Raw genomic sequence first — 20403 nt, 5'->3', positions numbered from 1 at the left:
AGGGTTCATGAGGTCTACCAAAATGTACTCCACAGAAACGACAAAAAAAATGGCCATTTTAAATGACACCGCAATAGTAAACCGTAACAACCTCCACTTGATGCTGTCAATGGACACCGCTTGTATTGTAAAAAAAAAAAAGTGTATAATTTTATTTGATGTTATATATTATGTGAACAAATGTTTTTCTTTTAAAATCTTTTATGAATGCAGACTGCCAACTTTCCTTCTTACATAGTCTTACACATTTACTTTATTACTGTGTTTTTATGTGTGACAAACCAAATTTTTGCAAAGTGCACGGGTAGGGTGGCGAGGGGGCTACAAGGATTTCTTGCTCCAAACCGCAACAACTCCAACGCTTGCTTCGGTCTTTGGTCAGTGCAGTACAGTACAACTTGGGACAAGAGTCCTTATTGGTCATGGAAAAGAAAGAAAGACTGTCAGAACCGCAAACGCAGTCCTTTTTGATTTTCATGCTCAGCATGCATGAATCTTTGAAGTGTTTTTGGTCTGGTATAATCCTTACTTGGTGACAGCTGTTGTCAGACATCACAAATCAAGGGTGCTGAGATGGTAACGTTCTTGTGTGGGGCTACTCAAACCAAGTATCCACTTTAATCTAGCGACAGTTCGTCAATGTGTAGAGCAAGAACACGTCACAACTAACAAGTTTTTGTAAGCTTTCTAATTGACTGCTGCAGTACTTTGCTGTACCTGTACAATACAGTTTTTTTATTTTGTTCATATAATAGCTAAAGTTCTGAAATCAGGGGCTCAGAGATAATCGGGGATCATTAAAAAACAAGTATAGCGGGCTGGTTGAGCACTCTAAATTTCCCCTAGGTAGGAATTCAAAAGGGAATGATTGCCTGTCTCATGGTGCCTTGCGATTGGCTGGCCACAGATTCAGGCCGCCCCCCACCTGGTGCCTGAAGTCAGCTAGGATAGGCTCCAGTACCCCCACGAGCTTTGTAAGGATAAGCAATACAGAAAATGAATGAATGTTTGTAGTAATGGCAGATTACATAATATTACATTTATGATTGTAAATACAAGCATATTATTATAATCTAAAAGAAGAAAAGGGAACAAAAATAATCCAAGGCGTTAAAAAGAGCACTGAATGTAGTATGTCATTTATATAGCCAGGTATATTATTATAACATCTGCAGCACGTACCGTTAACCATCGCCGGTATCTATAATCTAGCAAAAGCCCATTCCCAGATGTGCCATACTTTTATTTTTTGTGCAATCTGTGCCCAAAAACCACTGTCCTCCCCCTGTCTGATCAAAATAGCTTTATCATGGCGTAAGGCAGGACTGCTGAGAATTGGGAGGAAAGACAGATGTTTAGATAAAGAATCCCTTAATGACATGCCTACTGAAGTAGCATCCTTTATAAAAATGGAATAGGTAAAAGCCACATCCTGTATAGGCTTGGATTAATACTCATGAGCCCGTGCACGGAAATCCGTGCAGTGAAAATTGGCACTTTTCATGGTGGAGGAACTTGGACATTCCAACTTGAATGGACCATGTCCTGCAGATAACTATCAGTCTCCTGACCTGCTTGGCCCTCAACATTCCCACAAGACCAGTAAAAAAAAAAAAAAAAAACTTGGATGTAAACTCAAAGTTGATATGGCGGGGGGTTGCTAACTTCTTTACCACATGGGTGTGGATGTGGAATGGGAAGCGGGTGGAGAAATATGCCTTGAGTAGGATTAAATTAAATCCTCAAAGGGACCTGAAAAAAATGAATAATAATTTCTTAACTGTGCAGATTACAGTAGGAACAGTTTCAGAAGAAGATAAAACTGTCACACAACTCTCCCTCGTCATTTTAGAAGTATGTTACTCACATCAAGGCCAGGTGGCTGCTGGGATAAGATTTCTTATTTCTGTGTGGAATCCTGCTGGGTTCTGCTAGAGGGTCCAGGTTAGGCCATGAGAATTACTTTCTTGCGGCTCCCTTGTTTTTCATAAAGCGTTCCTGTGAAGCGTCTATGTGAAGATGTGTCAACATTACCCCTGTGCGCGTTATATCATTTGATATTTTCTATCTCCACAGGGATCTCAAGCACAACTTAATCAGCACCATCATGCCTGGGGCCTTCCAAGGCCTGTCTGAGCTCCGGAAACTGTAAGTAGATGAGATCCAACTTCCAATTCAGAGCAGAAAAAGCAATAGAAAGAGTTGTATCATTGGTAAAGACAGGTTACAGGATTGGAATAATCTTTTTTTTTTTAAGTACAATAAAGTGCCAATGGTTGTTGCATTATATCAAGGATCTCTAAACTTTAATGGAAAAATACAATCTTGAAATCCTTCCACTTTCAGTTCGTAATCAGGTGATAAGAAATTGTTCTCAATCGCGTAATTTCGAGAGGATCCAAATTAGTTGAAAAGATTGATCTTTTAAAAAGTATTTATATTTTAAAGTGCGAACAGATTGGCTGCAATCCAATTAGAATGGGAGGCCAGGGCAGATTAGATTGACCTGGCAGCACACAGAGGGCGATTGTTATACCAGTACACATCTATAGTACTAATGTTATCGAACTCGTATTTTGTGTGAACTGAACATTGTGTATAATATTGCAGCTCTAACACTCACTTGATATTATTATATTTCATGAATCAACAAGTGAACTCCAAATGTATTTGATCAACTTTTTATTAACCATAAAATGACACATTTATTGACCATCACAACAATACCACTCATCTTGACGTATCACAAGGTAGTTGACTGGTCAGTTGAGGTGTTGGTCAGAGCTGCTGTCATGTGTACTTCCCTGCATGACTTGCCTTCACTCTTCCCATGCTTATGTTTTCCCTGCAAGTTCTGGAGCTTCTCAAAACAAACAGGGGGAGATAAACACATGCTTTGGACTCTGCTGGGTAGTGTCAGACAAGCACCAGAGCACATCTCTGGCTGTGGCAATACATCACACTTAGGCCAAAGGGACTCGTTATGAGTGATAAACACTGACTGGTATTCCATGGAAGCTTTAAGTAGGGAAATCTTCAGACTCTCTTTTTTTGTATCGGGTTTTATAGGTGGTGAAGTGGTTTATTTGGACGGGAAGTAATGTCCTAATGATCGAAAGAGTGTTCAAATTGAAGATATGCTTTGATTCAGTGTCTAAAGTCAAAGAAGTATCATGTGAAAGAGCCATGATATCATCAGTTTTTGCGACATATCTCATGGATCAAAAGTGTCCAAATTAAAGTCTTGGTCTTTTCTCGTCTTTCAGTGACCTATCCAACAACCGCATTGGCTGCCTGACTTCAAACATGTTCCAAGGACTGACGAATCTCACCAAATTGTAAGTACATAAAATGATGTACAGTATACTTGGACTTACTGTGTCTTGATTTTCTGTGTCTGGTAAAACTACCAGATAGCCCATTCATTCCATTTTTGCTCGGTTAGGAACTTGTCTGGAAATATCATATCAACTTTGAATGCCGGCGTGTTTCAGGAGCTACCATCCCTTAAGCTTGTGTGAGTACTTTTCATCAACATCCAACAGCCACTGTATTTCCTAGGCCCATATTGTAAACACACAATCGTGAATTACATTTTTCTCTCGGTAAACTGTGTGAGAATGCAAATAAATGCGGACCGCAAACCAAAATTCCAAAGAATTAAATTGAAGAGTTCCTTTGGTCAAAACGTCATAGGGTATTATTATATTATCCGCTTTCAACCTAAACTGAAGTCTTAAATTCCAAAAAAATTCATGTTGTAGGAATGAATCTGAAGTGTTCCATCTTGGCAACACAAGTCATAGGTTTGTTGTTATTTTTCGACAGGAATTTCAACTCTGAATACCTGTCATGTGACTGCGGGCTGCACTGGATCCCAGGCTTCTTCCGCAGCAGCTCAGCACGACTGGGAGATGAAACCCTGTGTGCTTATCCCAGAAGCCTCAAGGGAAAACCCCTACGAGGACTTCGGGAAAGCCAGTTGAGTTGTGGTGAGAATCTTTTCACTCAAATCAAAACCCATCCTATCAATATAAAGTAGGCCCCTCTCAGTCATGTTGCCTTCTCCATTGTCCCAGAAGGCCCATTGGACCTGCACACCTTGACCCTGCTGCCCTCTCAGCGTCAGGTGGTCTTCAAAGGGGATCGATTGCCGTTCCATTGCACAGCCGCCCTGGTGGACAAAGTCACTGCTTTACACTGGCATCATAATGGTCAGCTGGTGACCTCGGACCCAGAGAAAGGAGTCCAGTTGGAGAGCAATGTGTTACACGACTGCACATTTATCACCAGGTAAACTAATCATCGTCACGAAATGTGCTTTTGGTGCTGTGTTTAAAAGTCTTGAATCAAAAAAGGGCACTAATTTGTGTCGTATTTGTGTTTCATATTCAGTGAACTTATTCTATTCAACGTACACGTGGAGGCCAGTGGAGAGTGGGAGTGTGTAGTTACAACAGGGAGGGGAAACACCTCTCGTGCTGTTGAAATAGTAGTGCTAGAAAACAGCGCCTCCTTCTGTCCAGAGGATAAAGTTGTTAACAACCGGGGCGAATTCAGGTAAATAACCGCTGCAAATATCCAAGCCGAATGTTCAAATGTGTATCGTTCACACTCTGATTTGGTGGGAAACTTCAGGTGGCCAAGAACCCTGGCTGGCATCACCTCTCATCAGTACTGCCTACAGCTGCGTTATCCTTCCCTGCCCGTAGAAGGTGACGTGGAACAGAAAAAGGCTTCTCGCCTCTGTGACCGCTTCGGAAAGTGGCAGGAGGGCAACTACACAAACTGTCATTACACCAATGGCATCACCCGTGTCTTGCACACCTTCATCCTGGTCAGTGCTGCCGTCACGGGAAGTGATGAATATTTCCTGACTATTAAAAAGGGTCATCGCTAATGTGTTTGCCAAACACTTTCATTGCAGAGTCCCATTAACACATCAAATGCTGTCAGTTTGGCCCATCAAGTACGCAAATACACCTTAGAGGCGGCAGGCTTCACTGACTCAGTGGATGTGCTCTATGTAGCCCAGATGATGGAGAAGTTTATGGAATATGTCAGACAGCTGCAAGAGGTTGGGATTTTTATTATGTTACAAAGACGTACTGTAGTGGGGCTAGAATTGTTATTGCAGGTGAGAGTACAACAATTTATCAGTGTTATTGTTCTGGTTCCAGTTGCCAGAGGTGTTGGTAGAGATGGGCAGCAACCTTATGCAGGTGGATGACCAAATCCTTACTCTGGCCCAGAGAGAGAAGCGAGCCTGCAGTTCCATAGTGGGCTCTTTGGAGTCTCTGGCCTGGCCTCAGCTGCACAGCCATGCTCAGGACTTTTCTATGGTGGGAACTCTCATTTGTACTGTTTTTATGTCTTTTTAGCTTTTTTATTTTTGTTTTAAAATGTTATTTTAATTCAGTGATCAGATAAGAATTTATATAGCTAAGCATGATTTTTGCAGGTGTCAAGGAACATTGTAATGGAAGCCCACTTAATTCGACCAGCCCACTTCACTGGTATGACCTGCACTGCCTATGAGCGCCGTGAATTCCCAACAGCCACTTTAGGAATGGATACTTCAGAGTTAACACATGAACAACAACTTCGTTTTCGCTGCAGCACAGGGTCTCATAACACATCTTTGAACAATTTTCCTCTCAAGGTGAGCTTTGACCATTCATTCCATTTTGATATGCAGTCGTTGTGAATGTCAACATTTTACACTTGTTTTCCTTTCTTTAGAATTCAGTGGCTGTTGCCTCTGTGACCCTCCCTGCTACTCTGTTTCCTTCTGATGCACCTGCAGACTGTAAACTGCAATTTGTTGTCTTCCGAACTGGAAGCTTTTTCCCTCTGACTGGGAATTCAAGCAAGAATGCGGGGCACTCCCAAAGGCGTAATGTCAACACTCCCGTTATCTTTGTGGGACTTGGTGAGGAAGACTAAACTTCAGCTTCTTCCCTTAATTCTATCATGTCATAGATAAGAGTTTTCTCTTCCAGTTTGAGCTCTGTTAGCGATGAATCAGTGTTGAAATACATATTACGTGCAGTGGTGATCAACCAAAAGAGGAAAAATAACTCACAATATCCTTAAGCAGAAGTAAAGATAATTTTGTTTAAATAAATAGTGGTAAAGGTATTGATTTAGTTATGTAAAAATCTAGAAATTACAGAATGTACAAACATGACAAAAAGGAAAAAAATCACTTTCGCAACAATTTTAAATTGGGCCTTACAAAAGAAATCGCGTTCATCTCCATTTTGAAATAAATAAGAGAAAGTACAGATATCTTGATTTAACAAGTAATATTTTATTATAAAGATAAATGTTCAAGGTATTAAAAATACTTACCAGTACACTTATTTCTGCATAATATATGTATAAAAATAATAATAATTAATGAGTCAGGCTTTTTTTTTCTTCTTTATGCTACAGATGGCTGCAATATGTGGAATCACTCAGAGCCTGTCTGGGTGTCACTACGCCACTTATCCCAGGGAAGTGATGCTGTGGGGGCCCAGTGGAGTCCAAAGACACTGAACAAACAGGGAGGCTGGAATTCCGAGGGATGTCAGCTAGTCCACAGTGACGGCAGCACCTCCACAATGCGCTGCTCTGTGCTCGGCAATTACGCTGTGTTGCAGGTAGGTTAATAATCTATTTCTAACTTGCACGTCCTTATAGGCCCATCATTTCACTTTTTTCTCATTTGTGATCAAGGAGGTGCCAGACTTCCCCAATTCTTCACCCGCATCCATAAGGGTTCTCCATCCTGTGGTGTATGCCTGTACTGCACTGCTCCTTCTTTGCCTTTTCACCATCATCATAACTCACATACTATACCACAGGTACTTCATTTTGCATTATACCCAAATGCTACCTTTCATTTTATTTTTAAAAGCAAATAATATAGTGAAATAAAATGTTAATGATTGGGAAGAAATGAACACTATTGTTATTTGTTTTTTCCCTTTAACAGTTCCATTCACATTTCAAGAAAAAGCTGGCATACATTACTGAATACTTGCTTCCACATCGCCATGACAACAGCCATCTATGCTGGAGGCATAACCCTGACCAGTTATCCAATTGTTTGTCAAGCTGTACGTGGGTTTAAGGATTTATTCTCAAGCCTTGAAAATAAAAGTTTAACTCAAGTATTACCCAACAGGTTGGCATCACGCTGCACTACTCTTCACTGTCAACCCTGCTGTGGATCGGTGTTAGTGCCAGAGTCATCTACAAAGAAGCTATGTGGAGAGTGCCACTGTCACCCGAAGGAGATTCTCCGCTTCCACCAACTCAACGGCCCATGCTCAGGTCAGAACACCAACTCCCCTCTTCTTTTTCCATTAGGAGTCGATTTGGCTTATGTTTTTAGATGGGCGCAGATGTTCTCATGCCCGACCACCCATACTGAGCACCATTAAAGGCGCCATTGTTACCAACAACTAAAGTCCCTCTGTTTTCATGAAACCTCGAAGGCGTTCTGTAAGACACAAAAAGCAATAAGGCAGTAAGAAGGAGGCGAGATGAATGTATGAATCCAGCATAACAGGGCAGAGAAGGGGTCGCTGTAAATCTGGATGGAGATTCAGGGAGCGCACTGTCTTCCCAAATAACCCCTTTTCTTTCCCCTCGTTTTGCCCCTGTGATCCCATAGCCGGGATCATACTCGATGCTGCTACTCCAAACCCTCTTTGTTGCCCACTCGGATATATGGCACTATTTCCGCAATAAATGACAACCTTACTGACCTCTCTCTCCGCACAGAAAATAAAAGCTCACACAGCTCTATTCATGTCACAACAGGGGACATATATGACACTGACTCACTCGAGGTCAAACACGTGTTTTTTTACTCTTATTCAAGGTTCTATTTGATAGCTGGTGGAGTTCCTCTCATCATTTGTGGGATCACTGCAGCTGTCAATGTCAGCAACTACGGAGACAACAGCCCTTAGTGAGTTTCATCGTCATGCCGACCCCTTGACTTTGTGTTATGTTTAATACCAAAGTGAATAATTCGCTGTGATTGGTCAGTTTCACAATGAAGTTCTTGTTCTGCTTTGACCATTTATGGATTCTTTCCTTCCTCTTGCAGCTGCTGGCTTGTGTGGCGACCCAGCCTGGGGGCTTTCTTTGTCCCAGCCGGCCTAGTGGTGTTGGTGACCTGGATCTACTTCCTGTGCACTGTGTTCTGCCTGAGACGCCGTACTGCCAAAGAATGCATAGGAACCACCCCATCTTCTCCTGTGACTGAGAGCCAACCTGCACTAGCAGGAAGCATCAGCCTCCTGTCCATAGACTCCGCTGCAGGCCCTTCAAACTCCACCGTGGCTGTGGAGGACCAGTACTCGCTAAAGACACAGTTTTTAACTTTGGTTGCCACTCATTTGCTGTTCATGACACTTTGGTGTTGTGGAGCCATGGCAGTGTTTCTGACGGGGCACGTCAGCTTGCTGTTTAGCTCTCTCTATGGGATGGTGGCCATAGCTCTGGGGGTGTCCCTAGTGGCGCACCACTGCTTCCGGCGGGCGGATGTGCAGGCCTCGTGGCTGCCGTGCTGTCCACTTCACAGCGGCGCCCTTCCGGTGTCCACCTACACCTGCACGACGGGAAGTGGCGCGCAAACCTCTGAGCAGGGATCCCAACTTTTCATCAATGGCCACCAACCGGGCGACTCGCACAACTCTTCATCCCCTCGGTCATCGTCTACTCCGAGCGGCATCAGTAGCGTAGGACCCGGGCCCTGCAAACTCACAAACCTGCTGCAGGTGGCGCAAGACACTGCGAGCAACACCTCGCGAGCTGTTGCCGGTATCAACACCGGCACCAGCACTGACAATGTCACCAAGCCATCAAACTATGTTTTCCCCAGCGTGATTTCTTCCGTTCCCGTGCATCCTCAGCGAAGGAAAGTGAATAGCAGGACTAAACAAGGCAATAGCCAGTATCACCACCGGGGGGATGGTAGAGGTCACTACCGTCTCAAAGCTTTAAGGACAGCAGGAGGTGGGGGAAGCCTTGGGGCTTTGGGTCCCTCTGGTTTGGAGAACCTCAGCTCAGCACACATGGTCCAAGAGAATGGGAGCATCCATCACAGCCTCCCAGAGAGCCACGCAGGAGCGTTGACAAACGGAAAGCGCGTCGGTCAGTCGTTGGCCACCAGTCCTTCGGAGGGTAGTGACGGGGGTAGTAGCGGCAGCCGCAAACCTTACCCTCTCCTCCCCTCTGTGGCCAGCAGAGCGGCCATGAACGGCGCGCACAGACGATGCATCAGCAGGGACAATTTGAAACTGGCGGCGGCTGCTGCGGAGCGGGACGCTAAGCGCTGCTCTTACCCTTTAAACAGTATTACGGCGACCGTGCCGGGAGCTGCGGCTCCGAATGGCAACCTGAAGAATTCACTTCTAGAGCTGGACCACGACTTGAGCGGCACAGATCAATCCCAAAACTCTGTGGGTGTGAAGAGCAGTTTGTGGAAGAGCGAAACCACTGTGTAGTAATCTGGAGATGAACCTCAGTGTTACTTTTAAAACATTTTAAGAGACTGTTTTAAAATGGCTCCCGATTATTGATGTATAATTTAAGATGGAAAAAAAGGGATGCGGGAGCCAAAACGGCTACTTTCCAGTAGCAAATAATTTGATGTAAAATATGGAAAAAATGAATACAGTAAAAAGCATGTGCTTTATTTTAATAATGATATTGTAAGATTGTGCACATATTGGATTTAAGTTTAATGAGATTTATTGTTTTGTTTTGATTTTTCTATGCATTTCAGAAGATTGTTCATTTTTATAGCATTCAGCTTTATGCAATTCCATTCATGATCACGTTTGATTTACCTAATTTTTATTTTGCATGTGTGTGCAAGTATGTATGAGTGGTTGGTTGTACATAATCCTTTGCCATTTAAAAAAGAAAAAATGTGACATTTTGAAATATTGAATGGATGTTTTGTTTGTTTGTTTGTTTTTTAATCTTTATGGATTGCCCTCAGCACTCCATGTAATAAAATATAATTGTGGAAGATGTGCATTTGTGATATCGAAAGACAGCTACTAAAAAAATAGCGAATACGTATATATTTTCAGGTTTTAAGGAAGCTGTCTTAACAGGAACTTGTGCTTCTGCAATCTGTACTTTTGCTGCCCTCTTTTGTCATTGACTAAACAATTCTTTCAGTGAACTCGAGAGAATTACTTACCATATAACAAGATCCCTTTGTGGACACACCTCAAGTAATGACATTTTAATACTGATGTGAAAAGAAATCCTTTGTTTAAAATAAATGATTGAAAACTATTTTTCACATTTCAGAAAGAGGTACTTAAAAATGTCCTCTATAGAACACTCATTGAACTCGTTGGCTCCTATTTTTGGCATTTTGACAGTCAAAATATGTACTTTAGTGTTTTATAGGGGTCAGAACCAGAATTTGTTTTCTGTATTCATTCATTTTTATTAGTTTTGTTATTCATATGTAATTTTACTTTATTTATACACAACATAACTTATCCTTGACAGAGCTGCAGGGGCCTTTTCCAGGTTATTTTAAGAAAATATTTATGAAAAAGCAAAAACAGCCTATAAGGGGTCAAAGAATGGAAATAAATTTCACTTCAAATTAAAAAAGGGCCAGTATTTGACGAGGCAAAGAAGATCGTTTAATCCGATTTCTTCTCTGACGTCTTATTTGAGAAATCAACAACTATTACGGCAAGAGACAATACAAAACACTTTATTAGTCATTAGACTTTTTGGTCTTGCAGTGACGTGCGCTTCCTTTGCTCACTCGCTTCAATACAGGAAACTGGTCCCCGATCAGTGGCCTAGTTCCTCTCCTCGGCCACGCCTCTTCATGGAAAGGACCAATCGGATGATCATATAATAAATTGACAGTAACCTCGGGCCAATGAGATGTGAGTTCACATTAATATTAGGAATCACAAACCTGTATTGGTGTTTTTAACTTTTTATAAGGCATATTGACTTAGTTGCCTGTGGTATTTTATGCCAACTACTTACTTTAAAGGGTTAGATCACATGATCGTTCACTTATTTTTGATTTCACTGTCTGATGCGGATCCAGAGGCTGTAATGTAGCGTAACGAGGAAGAAGGGGACGTACTACGACACCAGGCTGCGCTTCCTGAACCCAAGCCGAACTCAGTAACTCTATACACTAGATACCTCCTGCTATCAGAGAAGGTTGCAGGTGAAACGCAACCCCACCTCGATCCTCCCTTCCTAAAGTACCCGGGGAAGCGTTTGCTTCTGTTTCCGTGGACTCCGGCCCAATGTCCCTGGTCGAGCAAAGCCAGCAGTCGTTCCCCACCAGCGTGCAGGTAACGGTGCACCAGGCTCGGAACCTTCGTTCCAAGGGGAAGAATGGCACCAACGACGCCTATGCCATCATCCAGGTGGCCAAAGATAAGTTTTCTACCTCGGTTGATGAGAAAAGCTCGACCCCGGTATGGAAAGAGGAGGCTTCCTTCGGTTTGCCTCTCTTCCACTCTGGGAACGTCGATCGCTGCACTTTATACATCATCGTCATGCACCGGGTCCAGGCCGGTCTTGACAAGTTCCTGGGCCAAGCCGTCATCAATTTAGTGGATCTGCATCAAAACAAGTCTCGACAAAAGCCCGAGTAAGAACTCTTGATTGACTAACTAACTTATCATAACATTGAGATGTATGTGCTTGGGGGGACTTTGAAATGATGAAGATGTCCCCCAAGTGTCCTTGTAAGTGTCATTCAACATGAAAACCTTGATCAGGGGCCCATAACCCTTTTAATAGAGCAAGAACCACACTTTATATGTTATTCCTTGAGAGGCATACTCCGAATTTAAAAGTCAAAATACACGAGTGTGTGCTTTTTTGTTATTTCAATGCTAAAAGTATAAAAAAAAGTCTTAGAATTCTTTTAACAACATTGTTACGATGTTACTAATCAATTAATTTCAGAGAGTATAATGGGGAAAATATGATTACAAAGGTGCTAGAGGGATATTTTATCTTACCGGTTAGTAGAGAGGCCAATCCACCCCTCAAAAGAAGAGCCACATATGGCTTGCGAGCCATAGATTTCATACCCCTGACCCAGATCATTTCATGTGTGACCAGCCTGGCTGTCATAACTCCAAGTTAGTTTGCCCAAAACAAAGATAACATTACATTAGAAAGTCATATTGGCCACAGTTTCTTGGGAACAGGGAATGATTGTTTCCATTTGATTGGCTGGCGGCCGGTACAATACAAGGTGTAACCTGTATACATTCCAAAGCAAGATGTTTAGGTTCAAGCTCACCTGTGTGTTTAATGAGAAAATATACAAACAAATGTTGTATTTAAACATTTTCATTTGTATTTGTATAGGATTCCACAGCCAGCAATGCCTTCATATGAAGGACACCCACTACTTTTTAATGATTGACTGCCATTCACTACCCTGTTGTACTGATTTCTCATTTTTGCTCATTCTTGTATCTGTCTAAAAAATTTGGAAGTGCTGGATAGGTGAGTTTTGTGATAAGGATAAGGTTATATGATGTGTCACAGACCCACCCTAAAACTAATGTTTCACATTGCTTGTGTGAAGTTCACACATTCCTCAGAGCCATTAACTTAATGTTGTTTGAAGCTTGGGTATAACATTTAAATGCTTGCGTCTCAGTCAAGATATAAATGAATGTAAAGGCCTGTGGAGAGAAAAGCATTTTGTGTGATCTTAATTTTGAAATAAGCAAGTTTATCGTTTCGGTCACTGCACTCATGGCTTTTTTCTTTTTTTTTTTATGTTTGTGTTTGCATGGGAGCTTTTCACGCTTTGTTGAAAAAGTTCAGTCCCTCCCCAAACATAGCTGAATGTATCTTCCTCTTGAATGCCACTCATGTGGGCTGTGTTACCTGATCTTTTCACCTTCCATGACTTGCAAATTCAGGGTCAAAATGTGATTAATGGCTAGTTTAGTTAAAATAGCCTTTAATGTGCCTGCTATAATCTACCATTTTTTATTATATGATCATGAGAAATGAGAGTTTTACATTATTGGATTATTATTTTTCTGTTGAGCTATTATGTTGGTTTTAGAAAAGAAGTGATTACCTCATCCATCTAGACAAAAACTTTCTTTGATGAACCGATATGAATTTGATTCATTGTCTGGCTCCAAACAATAATATCTCCAATGGTTACCAGGTGGAACCTGACTTGCAGGAACAACAAGCGAATGCTTGTGGGGCAAGGCTAAGTAAGAACAGTGTGTTAATGAACAGCCTGTCGTTCTACTGATGTATCAATTCATTGTGTCTTTAAACCATTTGAGGACACGTAATGATGACGCAGACAAGATGCTAGGATGTAACAGAGTGCCAGTTCAAAACAAGATAGGCAAAAGCTGCCTATATATGAAGTTGGGCAAAGGACATGGTTCTTGGTTGACCATTTTTTTCATAAATGTTATCTTTAATCTAGTGACCTTGAAAAGATAGAGACTGAATTAGATTTCAGTTTGGGTGGAGTGACATTTAACGGCATTATTATTTTTCAATCTGATAAATCAAAGTAGCCATTTTAATTGATATTTTCAATCTTATTTAAATGTAGTGCCAATGAGTTCATGCAAACTATGTTTGTAATTGTGAAACAAATTGGAAAGCCTTGTTTGAACTGCACTGAAATTAGACTATCCTTCATGACCTCGTCAAAGGAATGTTAATTTGTTCCCAAGCTTGGCGTTTATCTTTTAAAAACACCACTACAGATCTCTTTGACAGAAAATTGACAAATTTAGCAGTGGACTTCTCATGAACTGCGAAGCCATAAAGCCGTCAGCAGAAATATTTTTGGCCAATGATCTCTGTAAAGGGGAACAGGTAGTTTATCACAATCAATGCTCCCACCAATTATAGAAACAGGCTGTACCTCGGTAAAAGCAAACTTTCGCTCATTTGTTCCGTAGGCTCATTTTTATGCTCTATTAATTTAAAAAAAATCACTAATACTATTTTACTTCCTACACTTAACTCACTGCCATTGACGGTTATAGACCTACAATTAATTTCCATTAGTTTCCGTTGACTTATCATGTTTTCCTCCAATAGATGGCAATACACTTATAACCTGTACCTAGTACTTTTATGTTCTGATTAATCTTCTCTGTCATCATCAGTTGGTTCCCTTTGGTGAACAAGACTGGAAAGGAGGACAAAGTGCGAGGCGATGTACTGCTAGGGATCACTTTCCTGAGGAACAACATGTCAGCTAGCATGGTGGACCTTTCTATGCAGGACAAGCCTCGCTCCCGCATGTCCAAGTTGAAAGATAAGATGCGTTTGAAGAAAAAGGACAGCTTTTCTGACTCTGGCTCAGCTATGAGCCATGTCCTGACAGACAGCGAGGGGGACGGCGATTCAATCTCCTCCAATCAAACACGAGCGGAAAAAAAGAAATCAAAGCTCAAGAACCTCTTTGCACCCAAATCCAACTTACAGCGGAACTCCTCCCAGTCCATGTCCACTCTCGGGACTCTTCCAAGCAAGAACTCGTCTCTGAGTGGTAGCCGCTCATCTGGCATCAATGTAGAAACTCCTGAAGGTAATTTGATAACCATAAAAATATAGATTTTTACAATGCACCACTACTTTGATGAATGTATTTTCTGGAAGGATGAGCTACAGCCTACTTTCTAATTACTAGAAAGAGTACACAATAATATACAATGATGCCAATCAGCCGACTTGTCATTAGTGGGTCATTCTAAGTACTAAGTAACTTACTGTGGAATCATACACTTCATTTGGGAAATGACCCCACATTTTTTTCTGTTCTTCCATAGCCAAGAAGAAATTCAAGTTCCTTGGGCATAAGCGAAGTGGTAGCTCTGATAGCAAAGTGTCTTTGGGTGCCTTATCCTTTCTAAGTCGCTCCAAGCGCAGCAACAATGACCTAACCAACCCTAGTGTTAATAGCGCTCAGGTGAATCCAGAAGACCCAGAGGATAGGAGTAGCTCCACAATTAGTGTGAACAGCTCCGTCCATGGTTCTATGGAGACTGTACCTCAACAGACCACTAGTGACTTTGAACACAAGAGTAGACCGGTGGTTTTGTTCAGGTCTGATACTCGAGATAGGCTTAGGAGGGAAGACCAGCGACGTCAAGAGGAAGAGGAACAAAGCCGGTTTGAAGCCATGAGATTGCACGAGGAAGAGCAGAGACAACTGGAGGAAGAAAATCGTAAACAGAGCGAGGAATATGAAAGGAACGGGCGCTTTCTTGAAGATGAAGACAGAAGAGAGAAGGAGAGAGAAGAAGAGGAAGAAGAACAGAGGAGGCTGGAAATAATGGAGAATGAGGCCATGACCCAAAAGAGCGAAGCACAAAAACGTCAGGAGGAGGCTTCCATGAGTGAAAGGCTCTCATCTCTGTTTGGAATGATCAGAAAGAAGGAGGAAAGAAAGGAAGAGGCACTTTACCCTGCTGAGGAAGTGACCACACAAGCTCAGCACGATCATACACAAGATCAGCAAGACTTCAACGCCAGAAGCTCGTTTGAGAATTTTTCACTCACTTCTAGCAATCAATTTAATAGCGATGAAAGTCCATTTGATGAGCCGAAATCAAGCCTTAGCGGACAAACCTCAAACCTGCACTTCCTGAATCGTACTGCAATAGTGTCTCCAGTTAAACCAAGGTAGGCCTTTGATTTAGTAAAAAATGCATACTAGTATTTGTTTTTACTGGGCTTGTGGGTACATTCTTATTTTAACTTTGGATTTCCATTAGCTTTGCTGTTATGTGGATTTTAACAGATGGCTGGCTGAATAGAGTACGTCTATATTTTGGCAATCTTTCCGTGAAGTGCACATAACAGTTTAACATGCAAATGCACTGGCGTCACATTCTTTCCTCATTTATTTTTGAACAATGAATGAGACACATTTAGTTTGTTGAGATTATGTTCACATTGTTGACTCTTGGATGAGCATTAGTATTCCTCCCAACAGTTGACGAACCTGTCTGGCCTGAAGGCTCTGCTGTCTAATGGGAAAGAGGGCGTGTCCGTTTTTGTAAAGATGTTGTGAAACAGGTTGTGGAAGGAGTACTGTCGTTGCAGTGTGACTTATAATGTTTAGGTCTTGGGTGTGTGTGTGTGTCCTTTCTTTTTCTTCCTCCGTTTTTCCTTAACATTTGGAAGTTGGTGGCCTTTTTTTGTTGGCTTGGGGTCATCATGGTGAGCAAACTGTACTTGCTTTTGTGAATTATGTTGGAATTTTGATTATTACATGATAGATGGTGGCTTTGAAGGGGGGATTCGGTTTTATTTTTTGTATTCGTCTGTCTTAGTTTGGAAATTTATATAATTTTAATGCATTTAAATAGGGCGAAGGACTAATAAAGCCTTATGCCTAAAGATTCACAATTCAAAATTGAAACATCCACGGTCTTTGCAGCATTTCCATTGAACAGGATATATATTTCTAGGCTAAACATTGTGTAACAATGTTTACAGTTTACTTGTATCCTTATCAGTTTAAAGAAATCTCTTGAATTGAGTTTTCTCCAACAACCACTTTGGTCAGGAACGTTTGTTGTTATAGTTGCTACAGTCTGGTAGGGGATGGGCTGGTGTATATAGGTGGACCTAACTCTGGCTTATTTGATAGTTTCACTGATTTGTAGGCCTTTTTTCACTTCTTGGCAGATTGACTCATTCTCTGGAAAGTGAATTCTCTGAGCACCACCAATTGGAATACACTGATCCTCAAACCCTTCATGTTCCAGTGGATCAGCAGTGCTCTTCCCCAAGTGCTCCTGAATCTCCCCTTTCTAGTTTACCGTATGACTCTTCTTATACTTTTTCCAACCTTCATTCATCTTTGACTCCTCTGACATTACGGGAAAGTCCAACCGGTTCCACATCTAAAAGTCTAACTCCTTCCCTTCGTGAAAGTCCACCTGGTTCTCCCCGAGAAACTTCTCTTAAAAGTCCACCTGGCTCCCCAGCTGAAAGTTGGCCTCGATCGCCAGCTGAAAGTCCACCAGGTTCCCCATCTTATAGTGTGGACAACGTGTCATCTTCACCAACGATGGCTGATAATAGTGGAAGAGCCCCCTTACCACCCTTGTATCCCATATATGAGTCCCAGGGTGACAGAACTCTGAGCCCAGCGAGAGAGTTACTGAACATCAGACAGAAAGATGGATCTCCGAAAGACAAAAAACTATCCCTTCCACTTCCTGATTATGAAACTTTATTCCCCCAGAAGAGGCATGGGGTACAGGGGCACACACGATGGGATCATATCATTGCTGAGGTCAATCAAAGGCGCATTGACAGTGCACCAGAGCTTACAGGTCCAGAGATGAGTGTGGATGGCCCAGGGGTCCCAGTGGAAGATAAAGTTTCATTTTCAGAAGAGAGCTCTGCTGTTGGGCATTTCCAAACACATCAGCAGGAAAGCAGACATCGTTCAACCAAAAAAACAGCAGCTCCTCCTCCCCCGAAGCAAGTTTTAACGATGCAGAGTAGATCAATTATAGATTCCAGTCAAAGAGAAAGCCAGAACAACGGATGGCGCGAAGAGTCGCTTACTAGGTCTCTTCCCTCTGGAACAACCGAGATAGTAAACAATGACAAATCTAAAAGAGACAGTTTCTCAAATATATCATTAGATGAATCGGAGAATGCTTTGCGACCATCTTTTCTATCGGCTCGTGACTCCAGCTCATCAAGCGAAAGAGATGGAGACTCGGGAACGTTTGCTGGACAGACGAAACCTTCAGAGAGCACTGACGTTCCCACTGCTAGACCAAGGCAAAGGCAATCCATGAACGTGTCAACAGAGCAAAAACATTCTACAGCCACATCTACTTTTCCTGATATCGGCATCACCCAAAAAAACACCGGTTTTGATATGAGCGAAGTAGACAAAAATGGCACTCAAGAGAATGAGAGTAGTTCTGAGTACCACCCACATACCAGGACAGGTACACTTTCTAAATACACGGGGTTACCACAAAAGCCGGCCAGAGCATCAGATGCCCTTTTCACCCGGGTAGCACAGAGGGAACAAAATCCTGAAAACCTTGGAATGACAACGGATGATTTGGACAGAATTTTCACTGAGGACAAATCATCTAATTCTTTGTCAAGTTTGAACGGTTACGATACGAACTCAAGAGAGGACGCTTTCAGGCCAATCAGCCCGGTGTTCAAAAGACAAAATTCATCGAAACGAATCTCAAAGCCTCCTTTGAGAAGTGACTCACAAAAATCTTTAAAGTCTCAACCTCAAGAAGCTGCAGATGCACAAAAAAACACCAAAAGTCAACAAGAACTGACCACCAAGAATATTGCCATTGATTCCTTCACACATAGGCATCCGGCTGATGGGAAGGCACAGGCCCAAGTTTTCGATGGGGAACATCCATTTGGTAGTGATCCTTTTGCGGTATCGTCCACTTTGTCATCTTCAGTGCCGGTTCCTGCCCTAACCACGGAAACATCCTCAAAACCAGACGTGTTGTCTGCGAGGAAGAAACCCAAGAAAGCATTGTTACCACCCTCTGTATCTCAGCTTGTCAGTCAACAGATTAGCAATGAAGATGAGCCTACCTCAGTGTTATCCAGGTGAGAGTTAATATGGTGGTGAGTTTAGAGAGTTGATTCACATCTCTTCTTGATCATTGCTGCTATGGTGTGGATGGAATCTTTGGTCTTTTGCTTCAGCTTGTTTGGGATTGTTGGTTTTCTTGGATAACTCTGGCTTGGATTTTGATCATGATTTGTACACATTTTAGGCCTTACTAAAAACTCTGTTGGATAACCTGACTGTAATAACACATGTCCAATTATTCTTTGAAAATCAATGGCAGTATATGGGGTTTAAACATTTCGAATTTATGATTTTGGTTTGTGTAACAGTATATAGCCTAACAGAATTAAGAATATACATTTTCTTACAGGCCTCATCCAGTGCAGCCCATGAGCACTTCTCAACAGAAAAACCTGTATCTTCCAAAAGGAACAGCCGGAATGGTAAGAAACAAGGCTAAGAATATATAATACGAACACAAACAAAAACAAAAATAACTGTGGCAGCTCATAGTGAGTCTCTATTTGCGCCAATACTGATTTTTGGTTTTCTTTTTTGTATATATAACAAAGACTGTTTTGTTATGTTATCAAATTTGCTCAAGAATGAATTTGAATTCCTTCAGGACATTATTATACTTTTATGATTGACACAGGTTGCTGGCATGGCTAACAGCGGACCATTCACTCAGCTCACCCATGAAGAGTTGATCACATTGGTGGTCAGGCAGCAAGCAGATCTCTCCAAGAAAGACGGCAAAATCGGTGAGCTCGAAGAGTACATAGACAACCTGCTGGTGCGTGTCATTGAAGAGAAGCCCGCCATCCTGCAATCCATGAACGCCAAGCCCACGTGAGCTAACAGCTACCGGAAGAAGAGCCAAGTGTACATAATAGCCCTGTCACATTTTTCCTAGAATTTGTGTGTACACTATTCTCATTGTGTACCAAGATGCGTCCTTATGGAAGTCTTAATGCCTATACACTTTGTGGAATATTCAAATTTATTTAAAGATCCTTGAGATAATCTCTGGTTAATACATGAGCAAATACTGCTAAATATTAATTCATTTGCTGTTTTTTTTAAGCTTAGTCCCATGCTTTAAACACATTTTAAATGGCTTGAAGAAGGCAAGGGGTGTGCTGTATTTCACTCTACCTTCATGTAAATGAACAATATAGTATAAGAAAACAATCATTCAAATTTCTTACAATATAAATGCTTTGTGAATGTTTTTTTTTATCAAATTTTATTTATTTTAGTACCTCATGACACCTGATTGTTCCCTCTGCTGGGGTATCTTTTTTTTAATCAGCTGCTTTGCCTTCTCTAGCGTTGTAGCCACATATTTTCTACCACCTGACTCCATCTCTTGATGGGTATGGGTGAGACTGCAGTGATTTTTTGCAAACATGAAATGATGTTTTTTCCCCCTGAAAGTCTTTGATAATCAGAGATGCCAATGAGAGACTCAATTGGCCTCCACTTGTCCTGTCAGAGTTAGAGGCCCTTATAAATGAACACAGGATATTTGCCTTTATTATCTTTTTTTTTACCCTCTTCATGAATGCCTTTGCAGAAATTCCAGCATGTCTTCCTAAGCCTTATTTTGTGTGAAACTCATTGTTCATGGGTTGAGCACTGACAAGATACATTATGTGTCCCTTATAGATTATGGCTTGATCAATGGTTCTGTTAACATAAATGACAAATGTAATTGTGTTTTTGCAAATAAAGACGTATCCAAATGCAAACTGATTTTATTTGATGAATGCATATATATAAGATGC

The 20403-nt window shown here is 41.7% G+C and overlaps 2 protein-coding genes across 5 annotated transcripts in view; both read left to right on the top strand.

Moving 5' to 3' along the window:
• Window positions 1–10464, top strand: part of LOC144215418 (adhesion G protein-coupled receptor A2-like) — a 34051-nt gene extending 23587 nt beyond the window's left edge. Inside the window, exons 3-19 of the mRNA XM_077744338.1 lie at window positions 2077–2148; window positions 3267–3338; window positions 3446–3517; window positions 3829–3992; window positions 4080–4293; window positions 4396–4560; window positions 4639–4837; window positions 4928–5077; window positions 5181–5342; window positions 5462–5662; window positions 5743–5932; window positions 6439–6647; window positions 6724–6851; window positions 6983–7106; window positions 7175–7323; window positions 7877–7966; window positions 8108–10464. Of these exons, the coding sequence (XP_077600464.1) occupies window positions 2077–2148; window positions 3267–3338; window positions 3446–3517; window positions 3829–3992; window positions 4080–4293; window positions 4396–4560; window positions 4639–4837; window positions 4928–5077; window positions 5181–5342; window positions 5462–5662; window positions 5743–5932; window positions 6439–6647; window positions 6724–6851; window positions 6983–7106; window positions 7175–7323; window positions 7877–7966; window positions 8108–9509 (3763 nt within the window). The 3' untranslated portion in view covers window positions 9510–10464. The remainder of the gene's footprint in view (window positions 1–2076; window positions 2149–3266; window positions 3339–3445; window positions 3518–3828; window positions 3993–4079; window positions 4294–4395; window positions 4561–4638; window positions 4838–4927; window positions 5078–5180; window positions 5343–5461; window positions 5663–5742; window positions 5933–6438; window positions 6648–6723; window positions 6852–6982; window positions 7107–7174; window positions 7324–7876; window positions 7967–8107) is intronic.
• Window positions 10465–10785: 321 nt separating this feature from the next.
• On the top strand, window positions 10786–20367 carry LOC144215687 (rab11 family-interacting protein 1-like). 4 transcript variants are annotated; one of them, XM_077744773.1, is made up of 7 exons: window positions 10795–10931; window positions 11102–11659; window positions 14187–14611; window positions 14853–15708; window positions 16720–18648; window positions 18984–19056; window positions 19269–20367. In XM_077744773.1, the coding sequence occupies exons 2-7, from the start codon at window positions 11310–11312 to the stop codon at window positions 19467–19469; spliced, it is 3834 nt and encodes a 1277-aa protein (XP_077600899.1). In that variant the 5' UTR covers window positions 10795–10931; window positions 11102–11309; the 3' UTR covers window positions 19470–20367. The 4 variants fall into 4 exon arrangements, with proteins under 4 accessions (XP_077600900.1, XP_077600899.1, XP_077600898.1 ...); XM_077744774.1 differs by lacking the exon at window positions 11102–11659 and having other exon boundaries at window positions 10786–10931; XM_077744772.1 differs by lacking the exon at window positions 10795–10931 and having other exon boundaries at window positions 10949–11659.
• The last annotated feature ends 36 nt before the right edge of the window (window positions 20368–20403 follow it).

Source organism: Stigmatopora nigra, chromosome 22 (genome assembly GCF_051989575.1).
Source record: "Stigmatopora nigra isolate UIUO_SnigA chromosome 22, RoL_Snig_1.1, whole genome shotgun sequence".
Classification (NCBI taxonomy): domain Eukaryota; kingdom Metazoa; phylum Chordata; class Actinopteri; order Syngnathiformes; family Syngnathidae; genus Stigmatopora; species Stigmatopora nigra.
The sequence above is the reverse complement of the archived record's forward strand: the minus strand, read 5'-3'. Positions and strand labels throughout refer to the sequence as shown.